Consider the following 24,289-nt stretch of genomic DNA (forward strand, 5'->3'; position numbering starts at 1 on the left):
CAGTCTAACCAAGGTTCTATACGATTGAAACAAGACTTCACTACTCCTGTACTCAAATCCTCCTGCGATGAAGAGTAACATACCATTAGCCTTCCTAATTGCTTGCTGCACCTGCATTTTAGATTTCAGTGACTTATTGACAAGGACACACAGGTCCCTTTGTACATCTACACTTTCTAATCTCTTACAATTTAAGAAATACTCTACAAATCTGTTCCTCCCACCGAAGTGGATAACCTCACATTTTTTCACATTATATTCCATCTGCCATGTTCTTGCCCACTTCTGTCCAAATCCTCTTGAAGCTGCCTGGCACATTCCTCACAACACATATTCCCACTTAGCTTTGTCACCTGCAAAATATTACATTTGGTCCCCATAACCAAATCATTGATATATATTGCAAACAGCTGGGGCCCCAAGTACAGATCCTTGCGGTACCTCACTAGCCATAGCCTACCAATGCGAGGATGGCTTGTTTATTCCTACTCTCTGTTTTTTGCCCATTAGCCAATCCTTAGTCCATGCCAGTATATTGCCTCCTATCCCACGTGCTTTAATTTTGCTAACCAAGCTCCTGTGGGGGGACTTTGTCAAAAGCCTTCTGAAAATCCAAGTATACTATGCCTACCGACTCCCCTTTATCAATTCTATTAGTAACATCCTCAAATAATTCCAACAGGTTCGTCAAACATGATTTCCCATTCGTAAATCCATGTTGACTACGCCCAATCAGAGCATTTTTTTCCAAGTGTCCTTTTATTAGATCCTTTGTAATACATTCTAGCATTTTCCCTACTGATGTAAGGCTAACAGGTCTGTAGTTCCCAGTTTCTCTCTCCCTCCGTTCTTAAATAGAGTGGTGGCATTTGATACCCTCCAAGCTGCAGGAACCATTCCAGAATCTATGGAATATTTGAAGATAATCACCAATGCATCCACTATCTTTATAGCTACCTCTTTCAAGCCTCTGGGATAAGACCATAAGACATAGGAGCAGAAATTAGGCCATTCGGCCCATCGAGTCTGCTTCGCCATTCAATCATGGCTGATGAGTTTCTCAACCCATTCTCCCGCCTTCTCCCCGTAACCTTTGATCCCCTTATCAATCAAGAACCTATCTATCTCGGTCTTAACTACACTCAATGACCTGGCCCACAGCCTTCTGTGGCAATAAATTCCATAGATTCATCACTCTCTGACTAAAGAAGTTTCTCCTCATCTTTGTTCTAAAAGGTGTTCCCTTTATTCTGAGGCTGTACCCTCGGGTCCTGGTCTCTCCTACTAATGGAAACATCTTCCCCACATCCACTCTATCCAGGCCTTTCAGTATTCTGTAAGTTTCAATCAGATCCCCCCTCAACCTTCTAAACTCCATCGAGTATAGACCCAGAGTCCTCAAATGTTCCTCATATGTTAAGCCCTTCATTCCTGGGATCATTCTCGTGAACCTCCTCTGGACCCTCTCCAGAGCCAGCACATCCTTCCTGAGATACGGGGCCCAAAATTGCTCACAATATTCTAAATGTGGTCTGACCAGAACTTTATAAAGCCTCAGCAGCATATCCCTGCTTTTATATTCTAGTCCTCTTGAAATAAATGCCAACATTGCATTTGCCTTCCTAATTATCGACTCAACCTGCAAGTTAACCTTAGGAGAATCCTGGACTAGGACTCCCAAGTACCTTTGCACTCCAGACTTCTGAATTCTCTCCCCATTTAGAAAATAGTCTATGCCTCTATTCTTCCTACCAAAGTGCATGACCTCACACTTCCCCACATTGTATTCCATCTGCCACTTCTTTGCCCATTCTCCTAACCTGTCTAAATCCTTCTGCAGCCTCCCCACCTCCTCAATACTACCTGTCCCTCCACCTATCTTTGTATCATCTGCAAACTTAGCCAGGATGCCCACAGTTCCTTCATCTAGATCATTAATGTATAAACTGAAAAGTTGTGGTCCCAACACTAACCCCTGTGGAACTCCACTAGTCACCAGTCGCCATCCCGAGAAGGACCCCCTTATTCCCACTCTCTGCCTCCTGCCAGACAGCCAATCTTCTATCCATGTTAGTACCTTGCCTCTAACACCATGCGTTCTTGTCTTACTGAGCAGCCTCCTGTGCGGCACCTTGTCAAAGGCCTTCTGGAAGTCCAAGTAGATAACATCCATTGGCTCTCCTTTGTTTAACCTACTCGTTACCTCCTCAAAGAATTCTAACAGATTTGTCAGGCATGACCTCCCCTTTATGAAACCATGCTGACTTTGACGGATTTTACCATGCACTTCCAATTATTCTGAAATCTCATCCTTAATAATGGACTCTAAAATCTTACCAACGACTGAGGTCAGGCTAATCGGCCTGTAATTTCCCGTCTTTTGCCTCACTCTCTTCTTAAACAGGGGGGGTTACACTAGCAATTTTCCAGTCCTCTGGGACCCTCCCTGACTCCAGTAATTCCTGAAAGATCACCACTAGCGCCTCCACTATTTCTTCAGCTCTCTCCTTCAGAACTCTGGGGTGTAATCCATCTGGTCCAGGTGATTTATCCACCTTCAGACCTTTCAGTTTTCCTAGCACCTTCTCCTTGGTAATGGCCACCATACTCACCTCTGCCCCCCGACTCTCTTGAACTTTGGGGATGTCACTTGTGTCTTCCACTGTGAAGACTGACGCAAAGTACCTACTCAGTTCCTCCGCCATTTCTTTGTTCCCCACAACTACTTCTCCAGTGTCATTTTCCAGCGGCCCAATGTCCACTTTTGCCCCCCTCTTACCCTTTATATATAAAAAAAAACTCTTGCAATCTTCTTTTATATTACTGGCTAGTTTACCCTCATATTTAATCTTCTCCCTCCTTATTTCTTTTTTAGTTGTCCTCTGTTGGTCTTTGTAGGCTTCCCAATCCCCTGGTTTCCCACTGCTCTTTGCCGCATTGTATGCTTTCTCTTTAGCTTTTATGCTGTCCCTGACTTCCTTTGTCAGCCATGGTTGCCTTGTCCTCCCTTTAGTATGCTTCTTCTTCCTAGGGATGAATTTTTGCTGTGTCTCCCAAATTACTCCCAGAAACTCCTGCCACTGCTGTTCCACTGTCTTTCCTGCTAAGCTCACCTCCCAATCAATTCTGGCCAGCTCCTCCCTCATGCCTCTGTAGTTGCTTTTATTCAACTATAATACCGTTACATCTGATTCCAGCTTTTTCCTCTCAAATTGCAGGGTAAATTCTATCATATTATGGTCACTTCCTCCTAAGGGTTCCTTCACCTTAAGCTCCCTTATCAAATCTGCCTCATTACACATCAATAAATCTAGAATTGCCTGTTCCCTAGTGGGCTCCACCACAAGCTGCTCCAAAAAGCCATCTCGTAGACATTCCACAAATTCCTTTTCTTGGGATCCACTATCAATCTGATTTTCCCAGTCTACTTGCATATTGAAATCCCCCATGATCACTGTAACCTTGCCTTTCTTACACACCTTTTCTATCTCCTGTTGTATCTTGTGTCCCACATCCTGACTACTGTTCGGAGGCCTGTACATAACTCCCATTATAGTTTTTTTACCTTTGCGGTTCCTCAACTCTACCCACACAGATTCTACATCATCTGACCCTACATAATTTCTTGCAATCGATTTAATTTAATTTCTTACTAACAAAGCAACCCCACCCCCTCTGCCAATTTGCCTATCTTTTTGATAGGAAGTATATCCTTGGATATTTAGCTCCCAGTCCTGATCACCTTGCACCATGTCTCCGTAATGCCTACCACATCATACCTGCCAATTTCAATCTGCGCCACAAGCTCATTTACCTTATTTCGTATACTGCTTGCACTCAGAAACAACACCTTCAGTCCTGTATTTCCCGTCCCCTTTCTCATTGTCATCCCTTTATCTGATGTGCTTGAAGTTAGATTCCTAGCCCTTTCCAAACACTCTGTCCTATTTTATGTTCTGGAGACTTTAATAGCCTCTCCTGGGTTCTCCTTTCTTTTCAGTTTTTTCATAATTTTCCATGAAATTGAATCCACCCCGGCCCCCCCAACACGCTAACCTGCTGCTTTGTTTCCCATTAGTCATATTTCTTGGAGTTTTACCCTCCCCCCCCCCCCCACTTTCTAGTTTAAAGTCCTGTTGACCACCCTATTTGCCCTTTTCGCTAGAACATTGGTCCCAGATCGGTTCAGGTGGAGACCGTCCCAACGGTACAGATCCCTCCTGTTCCAATACTGATGCCAGTGCCCCACGAAATGGAACCCCTCTTTCCCGCACCACTCCTTTAGCCACTTGTTTACTTCCCTTATTCTCGCGTCCCCATGCTAATGTAGAATATCAGGTCCATGGGACATAACAACCTTCAGTCCCATTAATTTCACCAATACAACCTTCCTATTTTCCTAGTTTCCTTCAATTCCTCTTTCTTCCTAGTCCCTTGGAATGCTAAATCTGAGAGATTTCTTGGATTTTCCTCAGCCAAACACATCCTTTTTACATACCTACTGAAGCTTTTACAGCTCGTTTTTAAGTTTTTTGCTAGTTTACATTCATATTCTACTCTCCCTTTCTTTATCAGTTTCTTGGCCATCCTTTGCCATATTCTAAAATACTCCCAATCCTCAGGTTTACTACTGTTTCTGGCAACTTTATTGGCCTTTTCTTTTAATCTTAAACAATCCTTAACTTCCTTTGCGAGCCATGGTTAGCTGGCTTTTCTTTTGGGGTTTTTGTGCCTTGAAGGAATGTATAGTTGCTGTAAACTATGTAATAATTCTTTAAAGACCATCCATTGCCTTTATACCATCATACCTTTTAATGTATTTTCCCAATCCACCTCAGCCAATTTGCCCTCATACCTTCATAATTTCCTTTGTTCAAATTTAACACCATAGCTTCTGTTTGAATTACAGCACAGAAAGAGGTCATTCAGCCCCCAACAATTATAAATTAGGAAAAGAAGACCTCATTAATGAGCAGAGTGAGATATTTTTACCTAAGTGCACAAAATATTAAATAATCAGATTTGCTTTGAGATGTATAAAGAGTCTGTCGTTCCAAGTGCTTGGTTGCATAGTTGCCACTCTGGGCTGTTCAATTTTAACATGGTTAAGGTAAGGGACAGGTAATTGCAGGTAAGGGACAGGTACTTGCAGTGAACACTATGTGGCATTTCAACAAACACAAAACTTAATGCTTCAAGAAATCATGGTGCAAATTTACCCTGGTCTCATCTACTCATCTCAATCCCAGTTGCTTCCAGGGTTTCTAAACAAGTGACATGATTAAAATCTAATGCAACCCAAACTCTCTTATGAACAGCAAATTCAATCTACTGTCAGCCAAGCAGAAGTGAAAAAAATCAAACAGCTTCCCTGGAGGTACATCACTCCTATGTGCTTCATGCCACTGTGTCTAAGGTGAACTATAAGTGTCAATCATTATTAAGAATCCCCAAGGTGACAGCTCCACTTTTCAAACCCTGTGCACAGTTTGATCGAAAGTAAAATCTTAAAGGTCAATGCAACTTGCTAAGGACATGATAAACAAAGAAAAAGCTGGACTGCTCTGCCATTTTCACAGACTTATTACTTACAATTCAAAAAAAAAACAGAGAAAAGTAAAAGTTTTAAACTGACGTTTGGAAGATGTTGTACGTTCCATCCACTGCCACTAACTTGCCAGTTTCTATTCCCAACCAACAAAAGAGTATGTAATTCCTATTTCACCCATGGTAAAAAAAAAGTTCAATCTACTATGTAAAGAGACTAAGAAAAATAATCCAGTATACCTTCTTGCTGCCCCCATGTGAGAGTTCTCCTGGAATCTCGTACTCTTGTTGAACAATGACTTTCTCACCAAATTTTGAATAGGAGCAACACACATTTGGTGAGAAAATTCTAGCATGAGGTGGCTGAATCACAATCTGATTCAGCTCCTGCGCCTTCCATAAAGATAGAATCAAGTTGTGCAGTTCTTGCTACAACATCCAAAATCTCCAAGCAAAAATGATCAGCTAAGTAAAGGAAATGTAATTGGGGGGAATTGATTCTGAAGAAGTAAAGGCCTACAGTACATTTCAATTTATTTGAGTCCTTAGGGGGCTTTATATGCAGAAAAAAACATGTTAGTTTAATGTTAAGTTTAGCACTCTTGTCTCAGGATAAAGTTGTTACAGGCTCAAGCTCCACTCCAGGACTTGAGTACAAAATATAGGCTAAAGAGCAGTATAGCACTGAGGGTGCAGTGTTCCATTGCAGGAAACATTAAATTGAGACCCTGCTTCACTGTTTGAATGCAAAAGATCGCATAGCGTGAGGTGAAGACGAACAGGGAGTTCCACTGTCCTGGCTTGCATTCCTCCCTGAACCCACATGACTAAAAGCAGGGGGTTTTAACTGGTCCTTTGCAGTATCATACTTTATGAAAAATAGCTCCTGCATTTGCTTGTGTAAGAATAGTGGCTACATTACAGAAGTAATAAATGGACTGTGAAGCACTTTGGGACATCCAATGACGTAAAATACTGTATATAAATACGATTTCAGTTTGCTCTTTCTAGCCATCACAAAAAAGGACAGAAATCACCTGCAACATATGTAATCCATTCTTAACCTGTGGCTCAGACCCTCCAACAACAAACAATGCAAACACTGAAAAGCAGTTCAGATCAACCTTATATCATATGGAAAACATTAAATAAAGATCTCTGTAGAACGAAGGATATAATCATTTGGTAACAGTAGTTATTGTATCATTTGCAGGGAAATTCCCACAGTAGAGTACGACACATCTTTTTGCTTTTTTTTAAACACTGCTAAATTTCCTCAAAAATGAGATTGCAATGTGTAATAATGCCCAGGACACTACAGTGAAGAGAATCGTTGATAGGAAGCAAAACTCTCTATGCAAATAGGAATTTCAGACATTTTATGATTTAGTGAGAAATGCACATGTTGTTGCACTGGCCTACAGATCAACAAAATCCAAGATTCATTCCCTGTAATGAGGTAGAAAATCTCAGCTATTGAAATAATTAACTATTACATTTGTCACAGAATCTTCAAGTTGGGGACGGAGTAAAGAAAACTGAAGAGAATTGTCAGCGCTGGATGTTATCGAGTTGTCCCTGTTTACAGTGTGCATTCACAGAGAGGAAGAGAAGGAGATTGCCAGTCGACCCCACCTTTGATGGTTTAAATAGACGATAATAGCCAATTGAATGAAGTGCAGATGAACCTACTACCTGTGAGGTCATACCCAGCATGTCACCACCTGAGGGGGGAGCAGGGGGAGAACATCGGAGAGAAAAATACATACAAATATGTACAGAACTGGTTGGTTATCTAGAGAAAACCAGCAAGAAAGATTTATGAAAGAAATACAGCTGAATTTAGAATGTAAAATAAAAACAGAAAATGCTGGTGATACTCACTCAGTATGCCAGGCAGCATCTGAGGAGAGAGGACAGAGTGAAATGCTAACTCTGTTCTCTATCCACAGATGCTGCCTGACCTGCTGAATATTTCCAGCATTTTCTGCTTTTATTTCAGATTTCCAGCATCCGCAGTGTTCTGCTTTTCAATTAGAATGCAAAATGTTTGTTTTGTAAGCCAAGCAGTGTGTAAGCAACACAAAAACTTCCATCATCATTATGCTGTGCCACATTGTACAAAGAATCCAATTTCAGTAGAGGACTGGAACAACAATATTTCTTGCTTTCACAAATCAAGGGGAATAATGGGAAATATCTAGAGTGGAAGAACACAATGTGAACAGCTCGGGTTAAGGGGATATGAGAGGCAGACTCAAGTACACAGCAGGAAATTAGGCATGAGATTTACCCTTTGTTATCATTTTGTTATGGGTTATTGGAGATGTGAAAAGTGGGAATAAAACTGAAAGTATACAGAAAAGAACTGTTGAAATGCTGACCTTTAAATGTCTGTACCTCACTTACAATGGTTTATTTTTGGTTGGTCCCCACATATCCAATTGGAATAAGGTTTTATTGTAACATGGGGCAGGATTTTTTGCTGAGCATGCGGGCACATACCCGACGTGCTTGAGCGTAAAATGATGCGCAATGACGTCAGGCGAGCGTCCTGACATCATCGTGCACTCGCGCGATATTTCGGTCAGCGGGCGCGCGCGGGAATCGGCAGCAAGCCCTTCAACAACTAAAAGGCCTATTAAGGTTACTAAAATCATAATTGAATGCAATTTTTCACTGCCTGTCCAACCTTATGCTTGACAGGCAGGCGAATCGGTCAGGCGGCCTTTGGATTTTTTATGAAACCTCATCTATGGACGGGACAAGGTTTCCAAGAGGAATTAAAAATAATTAAAATGTTGAAATATCATTTATAACATGTCCCTACTCATGTGACAGAGTCACATGAGGGGACATGTTTTTAACATTTGTAAAATTTTTATTTGCGTTTTTAAAAATTTCCAGCTGCCTAAGGCAGCTCTGTACCTCAGGGAGCTTTCAGTGCGCGCATGCGCAAACTTCTGCGCTCGCACTCTCCCCACCCCCCCCACCCCACTCTGGCAGCACTCAGCATTGCCATGCAGTTTTCACACTGGCTGGCCATTAATTGGCCAGCCAGCGTGAAATCGATGTTGGGACCCAATTGCAGGCAGTAGTCGGCTTCGCGACCGCTCCCAGGCCTGCCCACTGAGGTACAAATCCTGCCCATGAAATTTTTCAATTAAACCAATCTAGCTTTTTGAAAAGAACAGTTAAGTTTTGTTTTATTAAGTTTGAATAAATTTGTAGCGGATCTCAGCCAATATGGTCACTTTGCAGCGGTAATTTTCAATTGTGGTAAAGAAAATCAAGAAACATTTTCTATAAAGTTATAAAAATATTATTTTACCTACAGAATATATGCACAAAATTATAATGGAAATTTTAGGCCTTAAGGATTCTGGCAATTTCCAATGTAAATTGAATCGCTTGATTTTGGTCTATTAAGCCTTTAAGAAAAGCAGATGTGTGAAGTTTGCTGTTGTACATTCTGTTGACTAGTTTTCTTTTTAAATGTTAAATTAGCTTAGTATTACATTTCTGCCAGCAGATTTTGGGGACAAAATGCGGTACAGATGTGTTGCTGCACGAACTGCACAATAACAAAGGTGCTGGGACTTAACATTTTTTTTATGTGATCCTGCAGGCATTTTGTTCTAACCTATACATTTTTATGGGTTATTTTGCAAGTGGAAAGGTTTCAGCAGCTCATTCTTCCTTAGTTTTGATTACTTGCCTGGAGGTCTCTGACATTTGGAAAAGGGATGCCTATTGTAACCACTGCACGGGCATTATCATCAGTGAAATCAAGCCCTTCACTGACTTTTCCCCTGCAAACAGCTACCAAGAGAGCTCCACCTAAGATCAAAAACAGAAAGAAAAATCAAGGCACTTCACCAAAAGGAAGGTTAAAAGGGTAAAGATAAATAAGCTTGCAAAAGATTACTAAACATGGATAGCTAAACATTTTGACTTGGGGCTAAAAAGTCCAGCAATCCTCGGTCATTTTCGTCCATTATATATGCAGTTTAGTGTGCACGGGTTTTGGTCATCACACCACATCCCATTCTTTTAACCTTTTTTTTATTGGGCTTTACCTTCCCTCATTTCTGATATGTGTGTGTGTGTGCGCGCGCACGTGGTATTGCTCGCAGCTTAAATAACTAAATACATTTGGATTTGGAAAAGGCGTATCCTTGTGAAAAAGAAACTTAAACTTTTGTTGTGACCAACCGAGGCGTTTGATTAGAGGGGAGCCAGTTCACCCCTTCTCACCTGGTAATAACATAACAGATAATTAAGATAAATGCACTGGAATTAATTAGGATACATGGCAAGTATCATACAATGACAAATGTGAGGTGTTTTAAGATGGAAATGTTTTCAACTGTTGTTTCTTATTTTGAGGATAAAACAGGATGCCCTGGAAAAGGGGGTCGATGTAAAGTTGTATTAGACTCTGCCAGGCAACAGGCCATGTTATGGTTACCATGGGTCAGTGGGCTCAGGTCGACCTATTGAAACTCAAGTGCCATATTTCACACCTGAACACAAAGGAGGAGGCAGCTGTTGTTGCTTTGTGCAGACTTAAAGACTCCTTGGCAGCCTGATTAAAAAAAAACACTGAACAACGAGAAAGAGAGCGAGAGAGAGACAGCAAGTCCCAGAAAGAGAGAGAGAGAGAGACAGGGACAGTAGCAGAGTGGAAAAAGGCAGTTTTTCTCCATTAGCTACCAGACAGAATGCAGTGGAAAGACTTTCTCTGGCCGAAGAGACGGAACCTGTGGAAATTTAAGGGCACTGGAAAATTCATCCTGGCATGGCTGGAGGAAGGAATCACTGGAGTGAGCAATGGGCTGGAGGTAGGCTCGGGATTCCTCAACTGAGGTCAAGGATTTTCAGTGGTCACCGGTGATTACAACTTACCAAAACAGGGAGAAGTGAGCCCTTTGGAAACTAGGAGTAACCTGAGGCTGTTTCCTGTAAAGACTACAATTCCGCGGAGTGTGCGCTGTAAAGCATAAACGTGGTATGGGGTTATGAATTGAGTTAAAACTCTAATAAGGGATGTTATTTCTGTAGTTTAAAGTATTAGTTGCCTATTTAGTAATTTTTAGTGGATTTTGATTTTAGTTTGTCTGTTGTCTTAAAACTTGAAGACGTGATTCAAATTTTTTTTAAAAAATGTTGTCAGGGTCTACAGTGATCGTTGCACCAGAATTAGTTATGGTTCTACCTAAAAATGAACCTATCATTTAAGTGCAGAGCTCATCACACCCATACTTGATTCAATGGATAACATTTCTTGATTAAATTCTATTGTCAAAATAATATACATATATTTCCCCCATATTAACTTTAGTGTTGAAACATAATTTTTAAAATAATTTACATATTTTTTGTTGTTAAATTAACACAATCAAAAAACAAAAATTGTTCATACGTTTCTAAGTGTGCTGTATCAAAATTCATGTTGACATGACCTTATAATGCCTCACTTCTGCTTATGGATTTGGGACTTTGAGCTTTAAATCTACCCAGACTAATTGTAGTTTGGCCCAAATTGTAAAAAGGCAAACATTTTTGCAGATTTAAAATGACTGACATTTCCTCTCTGATGTACCTTTGCTTCCTCTGTCCTTTATAACATTATAGTAGGACTGCAGCAATCCATCAAAGTCACTTTTATCACCTCCTTTCGCCTCAACAACAACGGCTTTGACCTCCTCCAGTTTATCCCACAATCCTGTGAGCATCCAGCGACTTTGTAGCTTGTCCAACATCTGCAAATAGGGGTAAGAAATATTTTTTGGATATAGAAAGTTACAGTAAATTTAATTTTACAGTGATTAAGTCATGCAGATACCAACAGCTAAATTAAATCAGCAGCAATGTTGACAACCACTGCTCACATGTTTCTGAAGAGTATTTAACAAGACAACAATGTTGCTTTGGTGCCAGAGTTTATGTCATAACATTTTATTATCTGGAATCCAGTACAGCCTGAGGATGTTTACAAATCAACTGAAAATGTACCTGTGCATTAGCTAGGCAAATTTCCACTCATCAGAAATTTTGTCTCAAAAGTAATGTCAAATGTGCAATAGCAATAAACCAGTAGTGGAAACCAGCAGTATGTTTATACTACTAAAAAGTCCAAATGAAGCACCAAGGCCCATTCTGCAACAAACCAACAAAATTGAAAGAATTGAAACACAGAGGAGTAAATTTAAAGGGTATGCCACACGTGGGTTTTAAATTCCCATAGATTTTAGGCGGAAGGGAACAATCATGATATAAACTCCACATGGTGAGTGCTACTTCCGCAGTACGAACTCATTTGTTCGAATAGCAAATGCACATCCTCCTGCTTTGTCCTTCATACATCAAGGTGCATCATCTGATATTGGTGATCTGGATAATGAGAGAAGATGCAAGGCATATTTCCCAGAAAAGGGGACTGCAGCCTTTGGAGAGTGAGTCAACCTAATCAGCTTCTACATGGAAGACAGGGAATCAGCCACCTTACCAAGCCATTTTTTTCTTTATTTTTTCATGGGATGTGTGCATCACTGGCGAGACTAACATTTGTTGCCCATTCCTAGTTGCCCTTGAACTGAGTGACTTGTAAGGCCTTCTGCTTTGCTGCAACTATTCTATAATTCTATTCTATTTCAGAAAGCAGTTAAGAGTCAACCACAGCACTGTGTGTCTGAAGTCACATGTAAGTTAGACCACCAAAGGATGGCAGATTTCCTTCCCAAAAGGGCATTAATAAACCAGATGGGTTTTTACAACAATTGATGATAATTGCCATGGTCACCACTACTGAGGCTAACTTTTTATAGTTTCAGATTTATTAAGTGAATTTAAATTCTACCAACTGATAAGTGTCCGGAGCAATTTAATGAGGCAGGGCAAAAAATACTTTCAAAATTTAAAATCTATGTGAAATTAATTTCCAAAGCGTTAATTAATTAAATTCATAAAGTAGTTGACATCCCATGGCATTGTACTTGGGGAATTAAGACCAGTATAATCTTCAGATGAAAAGGGAATAAACGACAAGGGAATAATCAGACCAGGCCATGCAAACATGATTTGGTTTTTAATGTTGTACATTCAGTCTTTATTATTTCATTCATGAATTTCTGCGTCCACATTTACATTAGAAACTACCTATGTGAGGTTGTCATGGTGTAATTATCCAGTCTTGTCAGTGGTGAAAGTGCAAAATCTTTACCAATAATTGGATGTAATTATGGGGATAAGTTTACACAGGCAGCTTCTACTTTGTATATGGGCATGAGAATTTATAACAGAGCCAGCAAACAGCATGTGTATTCAATATATTACAGGTAGATGTGCAGAGTATTTTCAAAATATTGAATACAGTTTGTTTTTGATACCTGGTTACTTAGCTATGTAAAACATAAGTTATGTTAACATGAAAACTGATTATCATGAGATATCAAGAAAAGTAGCTTTTGGCATTCTAACAGATGCTTTACTCACTTAAGTAGCTATCAATCCAGATGTAAAGCTTGCTATATTATTGAAGGTATCAGTTTATATTCATTTGATAATGTTCATTCCACCAATTAGCAAGGAAGTTTAGTGCTCACCTGCTCGCCATAAGCAACAACAATTCTCTAAAGTATCATTCATTTACCAATATGGAAAGTGCTTGTACTCTACAGTTTCAGCATTGCAGAATTCACGACAAGCAAGTTCCACAGCATTATCAATTAATGAAAACTCAAAAACTTAAAATATCAATATGAGCAACCCCTAAAGGACTTAACACAGACTGCGCCTGACAACAATTAACTGTGGTCGCATTTATTATTTTTCCTGAGGAATGAGTATAGATACCCAGCTGTGTTACTGTCAGCATGGCAAGACTCAGTGCAGCTTTTACCATTATTAAAATCTTTATTAAGATGCCACAAATACTAATTACTATACCCAAGGAAAACAAATTAAATATTTGTGCCAACTCTGACAAATTCTTTAACTTGAATTAAAAGTCATTTAAAAAAAATCATTTTTTATTTATGTTGAAGATATATCGAGAAATTGGAACAAAAGTGAGGGGAATGTACAAAGTACCTGACTTAACAAAATAATCTTAACAGAAAATTCTAACATTTTATCACCATGGACTGACCATAAATAAAATATGCTCTTAAAAAATACATGCTCTCACATTAAAAACACCACTGCTACTTTAAACTTTGAATTTAAATCCTGCTGTACATGCTAGAAAGATAGCAAAGTCAAGAATGAAAGATGAATGAAGGGATACTGAAATGAAAATAAAACTAGCTATATTAGAGCAGAATCAAATAATGGGGAAAAGACACAAAGGTAGAAGCTGAGATATTTGGACTACAATCATAGTGCCATTTCTGTTTCTATGAAATGATTTCTGCTTGCAGAATTGCAAAACTGGCAACACAATGCTGGAGTCATATCCCTGGATAAAATTCTTTGTACTTGGAATTTTAAACTGTTTTTCAGTTTTACAGGCAGCCAAAAGTATTGGATGGGAAGTGAGATCCTACAAAACAGAGGCAGAGTTGGAAAGACTGAGAGATTACACGTGGTCCCACATTTGTGTAATCGGTAATAATAATAATTATTATTATTATAGTATTATAGTCATTTAGGAGTGCAGAATTTGGGTATTGCTGAAAAAAAGAGACATGTTGCCGAAGGCTTTTGTTGTGCACTCATCAGGACAGATGTGCAAGAATACCAATTGTAAAGGGAACAACAATTTATACTGCATGAGAAGAGTGTGTTGATTGGTCAGCAAGTGGGCTCTGATTGGTAGAGGTATTGCCATGGAGAATGCAACAGGGAACAGTTAACTGCCAAGCTTTTGTTTAAATTAGAATTCTGGGAGTACTGCTTCATAGTGCAGGATCCTCCAGGGGAAGCCAAGCCCCACACCAGTTTTACAGCACTAGCTGCCATATTTTGGTAAATCTTCATTCACTAACATAGTGAAAAGCTTTGGGACATTTAAATAGCTTTTCACTGTGTTAGTGAATGAGTGTGAGGTAGGTGGGTAGGGTGGCAGGTCAGGTGGGTAGGATGGTGGGTGGGTAGGGTGGCAAGGTCGGGTCAGGTCAGGATGTGGGGCGGGTGGGGAGTTAGAGAGTCGGAGTTTTGGAGGGGGCAAAGTCAGAGGGTCGGGGAAGTAGTCAGGTTAGGTCGGGAGGGGTCATTGTGAGTGATTATTACCCAGGAGTTAGAACTGTTTCTTTTCTGTCTAAGGTTTCCTGGATAACTATCCAGAAAAGTAAGTCAGAACCATCGGACTCTAACTCAGAGTTGAGGACTTTTTCAGAGGGTACCAGATGCAGGGGAACTGCCCAATGGATGCCTGATCTTCCTAGGCAACTCCCGTGTAGTCAGTGCATCAGGACTTCTGAGGGGTCCTGTAACACATCTCAAGGGGTATGTCTGGGGTAGGACCATCGGAGATCAGAAGTTCTGGGCCATTGATTATTAACACCACAACAAACCCTGTACCATATTATTGCCACTGCCAATTTAGGATTAGGATAAGTGTTGGTGGCAGAAATCACCAATCTCAATGTGTCATCATTAACAGAAACCATTATTGACATCATCATCAACACTAGGTGCATCGTTCAATCAATACAGCCTCAAAATATCGAATCAAGTTTAAGGGAACTCATCAGTCAAGGGTTAAATACTTAATCCCACTGAGGGAGCTGGCCATTTAGGAATTTGTTAAACAATTTATTTGTGTGTATTTATACAAATATAATATGCATACGTCTGTATGTGTGTGCATAGTCTGAAGAAATGTAATGTGGTTACTGGGATGGCAGGCTAGCCAATGCGTAGCTAAATAAATTTGACCTCAAAAAACCGGGCCAACTAAAAGCTCATGAATTCAAAACATGTGCTTTGAATAAATGGAACCTAATTTTGGAGAGAAGCAGGGTCCCACAACTTTATTTAATAATGGGGACCTGAAAAATTGGGTTTCTGCTAATTAAATAAATAGGATCAGGAAATCATGGTCCACTTTTACAGTGCTTTCTCTCCTTTCTTCTGTGGCTTCTGGCTTCCAATTAGGTCCCGCTCTTTTCCAGTTTACATATCCATTCATATTTCCAAATCTACTTTTGCCCATTTATATTTATTTCAAACTAAAACTTTAATTATCACCTTCTGCTTCCTATTTCCACTGATTTCCACATACTAATATCCACTATCCCATCAGTACCCTACATACTCAGTGTCCATTACCCATATCAAAACTATTCCCCCCATCAACTATTCAAATGCCCTTACCCCAAATATCCATGGCAGGAATCTCATTGTCCACACCTGCTTTCCACTAATAACTATCCATCCATCTCAATGACTTATTACACCAAAGCATCTAACCCCTGTACCAATGAATCACTAGTTTCCCTTAATGCTCACTACCTTACACCTCAGTTTACCAGATTATAAACCATTCTGACTCCCAAAAAGGCACAGTACTTTCTTCATCCTCTCTCTCTTCTTCCACCTCCATACATGTTCCTGCCACCTTCTTTTGCCCATCTATCCTCATTCTCCTTCTCCTATCCACTTCTCTGCTTGGATCCAAATATTCCTCCATCCTCTTAACACTGCTTGACCGGAATATCACACTTGGTTTCAACTTGCCATTTGTAACAATATATAAGATTGATGCAGATACAAAGAATTTTAGGAATTTGTACAAAAATATAACAAAAATAAAATATTAAAGGAACCTTGCTGATAAGGCAGCATAATAGGTAAGGCAACAAAAACAAAAAATGCTGGAAAAACTCAGCAGGTCTGACAGCACCTATGGAGAGAAAGACAGAGCTAATGTTTCGAGTCCGTATGAACCTTCTTCAGAGCATATGGACATACAAGTCATACGGACTCAAAACGTTAACTGTCTTTCTCTCTACCGATGCTGTCAGACCTGTGGAGTTTTTCCAGTGTTTCTTGTTTTTGTTTCAAATTTCCAGCATCCGCAGTATTTTGCCTTTATAATTGTACGGCAGTTGTTTTATACTCTTAAGGCTGTGAAAACTTGATGAACTATAACTTTCCAGACAAGTCTTTGTCCAATGACCCTAATTATTTTTACAGTTGCTTGTAGACATGGAGCACAGGGAAATTCCTAACGCTCTTTCTATTCTATTTAGCAATGTTAGATACCCCCAAAAGTGTTCATTAACTCTTTGATCTCTCTCAATCTCCTGCAGTAGCAGTTTAATTGCATGTTCTTTTCTTTTCCAGCTGTGAAATATTTTCCATTGTGACCATAGTGCACATCAACTACTTTGAATCCTGTTATGCATCACTATGTATACCTGAATCTGAATCAGATAACAGCATTGATCATTTCGATGCTGTGAAATTTGGAAGCAAATTGACATGCAAGAATAATGATGATCCATTTGATTTTTTAAGTTAATGTCATGAAAAATTTCCAGAATCACACAGCAAGTAGTTCAATTACAAGAAAAATTTCCCTACAGTCCAATGTTTCACTAGAACTTCAAATTTTAAACTAGGACATGGGCCGATATAATTAACTTGCCACCTCCACAACTCAATCAAGTGGCTGGTTTGGTCACTGCCTGCTAAGTTGCTTCCATGAAATTCCTCTGAAGTAATCCTACATCTCTCTCCCCTGAATCTTCTATGCTAAGGGTAGGTTCCAAGCCCATTAGGCAATTACAACAAATATATAATAGATATTAGGTTTGGGGGCGTGGGGGGAAAGGTACAGAATTCACACTCGACAATGCAATTACTATTTCTATGTTCTTTTAGAGCAGTGGTTAGAGCTCAAATATTTAACATCCACTGCATAATGATGTTAGAATCAAGGGATGGTAAAGTTAGCCTATACTGCCAGAAGAATATCAAGGAAAATATTAGCTATACTGTTACCACAGATCAATTACAAAAGCGATATTTTACAGTTTTATTGAAGATTCAAATGTAAGTTATTCCCCCACTCAAAGCTTGGTGGAAGTATATAATCTGCTACCACCACTTTCTACTAAAGGCATATAAAGATTCACATTAGCATCACAATTCACCTTTATTTTGCACCAGATCAACATTCCATTAAGAGCATATTTCTTTCATAAATACAGCAATTCTAAAGTGCGACCTAACATTGTGTGTTAGTTGCACCTATTATGAATTCATCTAGATCCTAACCTGAATAGCAAAGCCTGGTATTATGCATAGACAAACTCAGTACCAGGGGGACAGTATTACTCTACATTCTACAATTTAGAAAGATTATATTATGTAATTAGCATGATATTGTTTCCACAGCAAAATGAATTATGGTAGCCAAAAGAAACACCCTTCATGAATATGTATATATTGGCAAGTTCATCAATATGGAACTTGAATATCACAACTTGAAAAATTAGACATGTTCTTTGAGGAGATGATCTCTATTTAACTGTATTTTCAAACAACATTTTAAAATAACGCGTAGCATTCCTAACTTTATCTGTACATAGCCTAAAAATACAGTCCACAAATCCTATTCAGCCAACCATCTTTCTCATCAACCCTCAGACTCTTGAATAGTGTTAGTGGTAGTTGTTTACAGTTAAAAGTGTTCAAACTCATTCTGATAGATGATAAATGTTGCACTGTCAAGTCCGCGCCAATTATTTTCCATCTGCATTCATATGTGGTAAACTTCTTCTTTACGGAGGAAGAGTGCAGGCTAAATCTTGCACAGTTTAAATAAAGACCAGTAAAAAGTCTAAAATTTACAAGTTAGCACCAATTAGTGAACATGCCATCATCTATAATAGTACCATGTGAAAATGCATCCTGCAAATTTGCAGTATGCTGTCATGTCATGTGTGCTCTGACCAAGCCAGGAACTTGGCTTATTGTCTGATGCTTCGTCCTGAACTGTTTTTCTTGGCAGTTTTTGTCAGTGGTAGCTTGCCATTGCTTCCTACTCTCAGGGGCAACACAAGGAGGCAGATGCCAAGTCTACCTCTGCCAGAACAGCAATAAAACCCACGCTGTTGTCGTTATTCTGAACCACATGCTAGCCATCTAGCTAACTAAGCTAACCAGCCCCCATGGTATGCTGTACTGCACCTTTATTTCAAGTGTCTTCACTTAAACATTAATTGGTGTTATTTACACAAGTAGCTCCAGTTAATGTCTTTATAAGAATAATCATGGCTGGACTTTAAGCACATATTCCTGTGATGAAGATCTGTTAACTCTCAAATCCTTCCTATAATTTTAGGCAGCGAATGAAAAATCCCACTCACAAGCCAGTGGAAAAACAAAGTAAATCACTAGTTTGTAAATATGCAAATATTGTAGAATATGCGAAATTATTCCATTGTTTTTTTTTAATTTATCTCTGCCTTGTTTCATCTGCCCAAATCATCAGATGAACAGTTACATGTTCTACTGTAACTCTTCGTTACCATACTGCTCATTCCAATGTTCATGCCAAAATTTCACAATTTATATTCCTATTTCACGTAACTCATAGATAAGACAGCCTCCCACTACTTTTCACCCTAATACTTCTATGATCTGCAGATAGGACAAAATTACAACAATAACACAGGGCTTACACCTCTCAATCATGTTAATGTTAATCACGTTAATAATGATATCAAGAAGCTACAAGGAAACCGTCCCTTGACCTAAACTTTATGTTAATATCTGAGGCTGACACCACAATTCCAGCTTCTGGCATGCCATTTCACCCCATCAAATGTATACCCACTTAAAATTCGAAATTTGCATTATTGTCTTCACTTACAGGGCACTTTTCTGGAAGGATGATTTCTATTCTGAAGATTTAATTTGTGTCAGACGTGGCTCAGTTTGCAGCGCTCTTGCCTGTCACAAGGTTCTGGGTTCAAGTCCCACTTCAGGAATTGGGCATAAAAATCAATGCTGACACTCCAGCGTACCACTGCACTGTTGGGGGTGCTGTCTTTTGGATGAGGCACAAAAAATCCCATGGCACTACTTCAAGAAGAGCATGACAGCAATCCATAGTATCCTGGCCAATGTTTATCCCTCAATCAACATCACAAAAACATATTATCTGGTCATTATTGCATTGCTGTTTGTGGACATTTGTTGTGTGCAAACTGGCTTCAGCGTTTCCTCTCTACAACAATGGCTACAAAAATGCTTCAATGGCTGTAAAGAGCTTTGAGACATCCGGTAGTTGTGAAAAGTGCGATATAAATGCAATATTTTTTTTTTATTAATTAAAGTAACTTAATGGGATTTGTCCCTTCCCTTACTATATTGGTGTTTAGTGGTGATATGGAACAGTCAGCACACATTAAAATCAAAACTTCACTCTGGAAAAATATCCAATAAGTCACTGTGGCTCCCCAGAGAATGGGAAATTTGATTTTAATGTGTCCTGACTGCTTCATGCACTGTCGCCACAGTACACCTACAAAATCAAGAACAGAAAGCTCGGAAATAATTTTAATCGTTGGAACTAAAACAAATTATTTTATTTCAGCAAATTGGCTTTTAAGTTGAAAGAAATGAAAAGTTAGACAGCCCATTAAACATACTAGTACACTGTGGAAAGAGAGAGCGGCAGATTAGGAGCTGAAAGGATAAGGACTGGGGGAATACCAGTGGAAGATCAGAGTTGGTAAAAGAGCAGCGGTGTTCCTGAGTTCTGAACAGACAGGATAGTGGAAGTTGAATGGGCTCCTCTAAAGTAAACCACAGTAACATGCAGCAGAATGATTCTAAATGTATGATGGCCCCTTCTCCCCACCACTTTCAATTCTTAGTGACCCTAGGTTTCTCCAGAGGATTATTTTCTATTGATAAACTTTCAAACAGTAGTTTACAGGCAAGTCAAATGATAACTTGCGAATTTAATAAGAATTTATAAAAATCAAATATATTTTTCTTTTTCCCAGCTTTGAAAAGAATAATAACTATGCATGCTTGCACAAAAATGTAGATGCTTGAACTTGAGCTTTTAAAAAGTTTTATAAACAAAGTTAGAAGCAAATGGTCTTAACTAAAACAGAGAGAAAAAACATCAGAAGAAAAACTAGAACATCAGATTGGATTAGGAATATTACAGAAAATTGAGGAGCGAGCTAGCTGGGGTGAGGTGGAAGGAGAAATTGGCACAATAATCAGCAGAATAACAATACTGTGTTAAAAAAGGAAGCTACAATGAGTTTTAAGGTGCCTGGTTAAATAATGAGGTTAGAAACCAACCCAAAATTGAAAAAGAGGGCTTATGAGTACAATAAGAAGAATAATGAAAAAATTAAAGGTGAATGAGAGAAAATAATAAAAAGTGGTTAAGGGGAAGGTGAAGATTTCCAAGAATATGGGATTTAAAATAAAAATAAAAGGAATAGTAAACTATTGTACAAATATATGAATCAATATACAATTAAAAGTGAGGTGAGATGTCTGAGAGGAAAGGATTTCAACTTGTAGATAATGATCAAAGAGTGGGGGCGGATGCGCCCAATAAGTAATTTGCAACAGTTTTTAATGAAAAAAATGGAAGTAGACTCGGTATTGTGGAAGAACAGAGTGACTAAAGATAGCTGCTCAGGTTGATAAGGTTATAAAAAAGTTATTGGAAACTTCAGTTCTATCATAAGAAGAACAGAATGAAAAAGGAAAGAGTTAATTATGAATTTCAAACTTTAAGACCTAGAGTACTATGTTCAGTATGATACTGAGGATTCAGAGATGGTACAGCACAGAATCACTAGTGATACAAAAGCAAAACACTGCTGGGGCTGGATATTTGAAATTAAATCAAAAAATGTTGGAAATACTTTGCAGGTCTGGGAGCATCTGTGGAGACAGAAACAGAGTTAACAGTTCAGATCAATGACCTTTCATCAGAGCTTGAAAAAGTTAAAAATGTAAAAGATTTTGAGCAAGTGAAAAGGGGAGGTTGGGAAAAGAAACAAAAGGGAAGGACTGTAATAGGGTGGATGGCAGGAGAAATCAAATGACAAAAGTTTACATGGTACAAGGCCAATGGAAGTGGTAATGGGACAAGTGAACAAACAAAAGATGTGTCCAGGATGTGTGAACGACAAGATCCTGAACAGCTGCTGTTCAAAAACAAAGGAAAAGAAATGCGAGAAATAAGAGAGAAGAAAGCCTAACCAGCAAAGATAAATGAAACAAAATGAGAGCAGCGGTTACAATCTAAAATTACTGAACTCAGTGTTGAGTCCAGATTGCTGCAGAATACCCACTTGAAAGATGAGGTAATGTTCCTCACCATGAGCTTCATTAGAACATTGTAGGAGGCCAAAGGCAGAGAGGTCAGAGTGGATAAAGGTGAATAATTAAAATGACAGGTGACTGGAAACTCAAGATCAGGCTTGAGGACTGAATGGAAAAACAAAGCAGTCACCCAGTCTGCATTTGGTCTCCCAATTGCAGGAGACAATATTGTGAATAGTGAATACGGTACACTAAATTAAAAGAAATATAGGCAAATTGCTGTTTCACCTAGAAGGACTGTTTGAGGTGCTAGACAGTGAGAAAGGATGAAGTGAAAGGGCTGGTATTGCATCTGCCGCATTTGCATGGAAAAGGGCCATAGGAAAGAGGGGGGCATTGGAGATGACTAAGAAGTGGACCAAGATATCAGAATGGTTGAATGGAAGATTAAAGGAAGGTGTGTTTGTTGCTGACATCACACTGAAGGTCATGGAAAAGGCAGAGGACTAGAATGGCATCTTGTATAAGGAAATACAAATACAAAGGAAGAAAATGCAGATTACAGAGATATGATAAAAGCAGTTAACATTATGAAAGTTTGGAACAATGGATAGCAGATTGTTCCCTATACAGTAGTTGACAGGTCAAGAACAAGGGGCCATAGATACAGATTCAATGCAAGAAATTTGCCACAGAGTGTAGAAGAAATCTCTTTACAGAGTTGAGAATGGGGAATTCATATGATTCAGGCAGAAACTATGTCAACATTCAAGATTAAATCAGATAGCTAGATGATGAAAAGGAGTGGAAGGGATAGGAGAACAAATGGGAAATACTTCGCTCAAGTGAAACTCTGATATAAATTGAATGGCCTGTTTCCATGTTGCGACTTCAAGGTATTTCTATGTACATCAAACATCAACTTAAAATTTGCCATTTCCTCAAGTTATTAAGTGGCTTCAGCCTTGTACAATTTTGTTGGTTGGTTTGCTATAATTCTTACCATGGTTGTGCAGCTTCAAATGAGAGCTAAAGCCAAAATTTAAAAACAATTTAACTGTTTAAAAAGAAACCGATAGTAATGTTATTTTTATTCCATTCCGGCTGTTGGGAGCCTGTAGTACTCATTCAACTTTAAATCCACCATAATATCACTGCTCCAGTGCTCACTGGATCAGTTAAAGTAATCCTTTGGGACAAACATTGATCTAAAAGCCCTTTCCCACACACCAACCTTTCAGTTTTTGCTTCTGGATTTTGTCCATGAATAAACATAGCAACAAAATCAAGGAGTACCTCCACTAAGCTGGAAATGGGTCATAACGGGTCAAGTTTAAGTTCTTTATCAGCACAAAACCTTCTAGATCTTAATATGCGAGAGCAGAAATGGCTCCCAATGCCTCATCCCAATGGAACCACATAGAGAAAATAACTTTCATTTCTTTAAATTAATCATTAACCTCTTCTACATTAGTGCATACATTCCTCAATTTAAACGAAATTACGGTATAACTGTATTTGCATTCTTTTCCAAGGGTTGGGAGTACAGAGTGATCAATATGATCTACACCTGACATCCAGTGATTCTGAAAGCATGTACAATGCCGATTAAAAATCTATCTGATAAGTAAAACATTTGCAAGCCCTTTAAAAATACTTACCAACATTCAGTTGCACTTACTTTATTTTGTAGCAAATCACACATTCTGAAACAGTATTTCTCCAAATTATCAAGCGGTGCACCACCCAAAATGTTGTTGTTGGGCGTACAATGGCAAGAGAACTCTTTTAATTCTGTATAATTTTAAAAAGTTGGTTATCCAAATAAATCTATTTAAAAAATGACAAATGACACTGAGAACAGCAGAATACACTTCTGCTATGTTGAATTGACACACTGCACTCTCATGAAGCTATTAATGTGTATAATATTTTGGAAAATGTTTTTCTTTTAAAATAGGGGTTTAGTTTGTGGGTGTGTGTTAATTGGATTAAAGCCAGCTAGTCTGGGTGCTTTGATATGTACTAGTTTTGAGATATAAATAGAGAGGTAGAGTGCATTTGCATTTTTTGAATAGAGTATTCAAGAAGTGGGGTGAAAACTGGCACCTATCTAGCAGCTACCAAGCAATACGTTTATATTGCTAATAAAATTGGTACTATGAAAGGAGTTACATTGTTAAAAGATAGAGTTCAAAGAGGCTGGTGATACACTGAGAATTTGCATTCAATCAGTAGTCATAGGTATAACTTTAGCAGTTTTCGCGAGTGCAGAGCAGAGGCAATGTAAGATCAAAAGGCAGCTGCAAGCCTCCAACTGTCTCCACAGGAACCAAAGTGAAAAGAACCTCATTTTGAATTCATACAGTGAAAATGCTTGCCTCGTGTCTGGTTTAGTCTATGGGTTGCTGTTGCCTTAATGGGATTAGTTTGGGAATTTGTTAAAAAAGATGATAGCAGTAATTTGAAGCCATGTGTATAT

General features: G+C 38.9%; 1 protein-coding gene across 1 annotated transcript in view; it reads right to left on the reverse strand.

The window, feature by feature from the left end:
• The window catches only part of brip1 (BRCA1 interacting helicase 1), a 321,080-nt gene that overhangs the window by 95,828 nt on the left and 200,963 nt on the right, over positions 1–24,289 (reverse strand). The window contains exons 16-17 of the mRNA XM_041196890.1: positions 11,153–11,312; positions 9,266–9,387 (exon numbers count right to left, since the gene is read on the reverse strand). Coding sequence (XP_041052824.1) covers positions 9,266–9,387; positions 11,153–11,312 — 282 coding nt within the window. The remainder of the gene's footprint in view (positions 1–9,265; positions 9,388–11,152; positions 11,313–24,289) is intronic.

The sequence above is a fragment of the Carcharodon carcharias genome, chromosome 10 (assembly GCF_017639515.1).
Source record: "Carcharodon carcharias isolate sCarCar2 chromosome 10, sCarCar2.pri, whole genome shotgun sequence".
NCBI lineage: Eukaryota > Metazoa > Chordata > Chondrichthyes > Lamniformes > Lamnidae > Carcharodon > Carcharodon carcharias.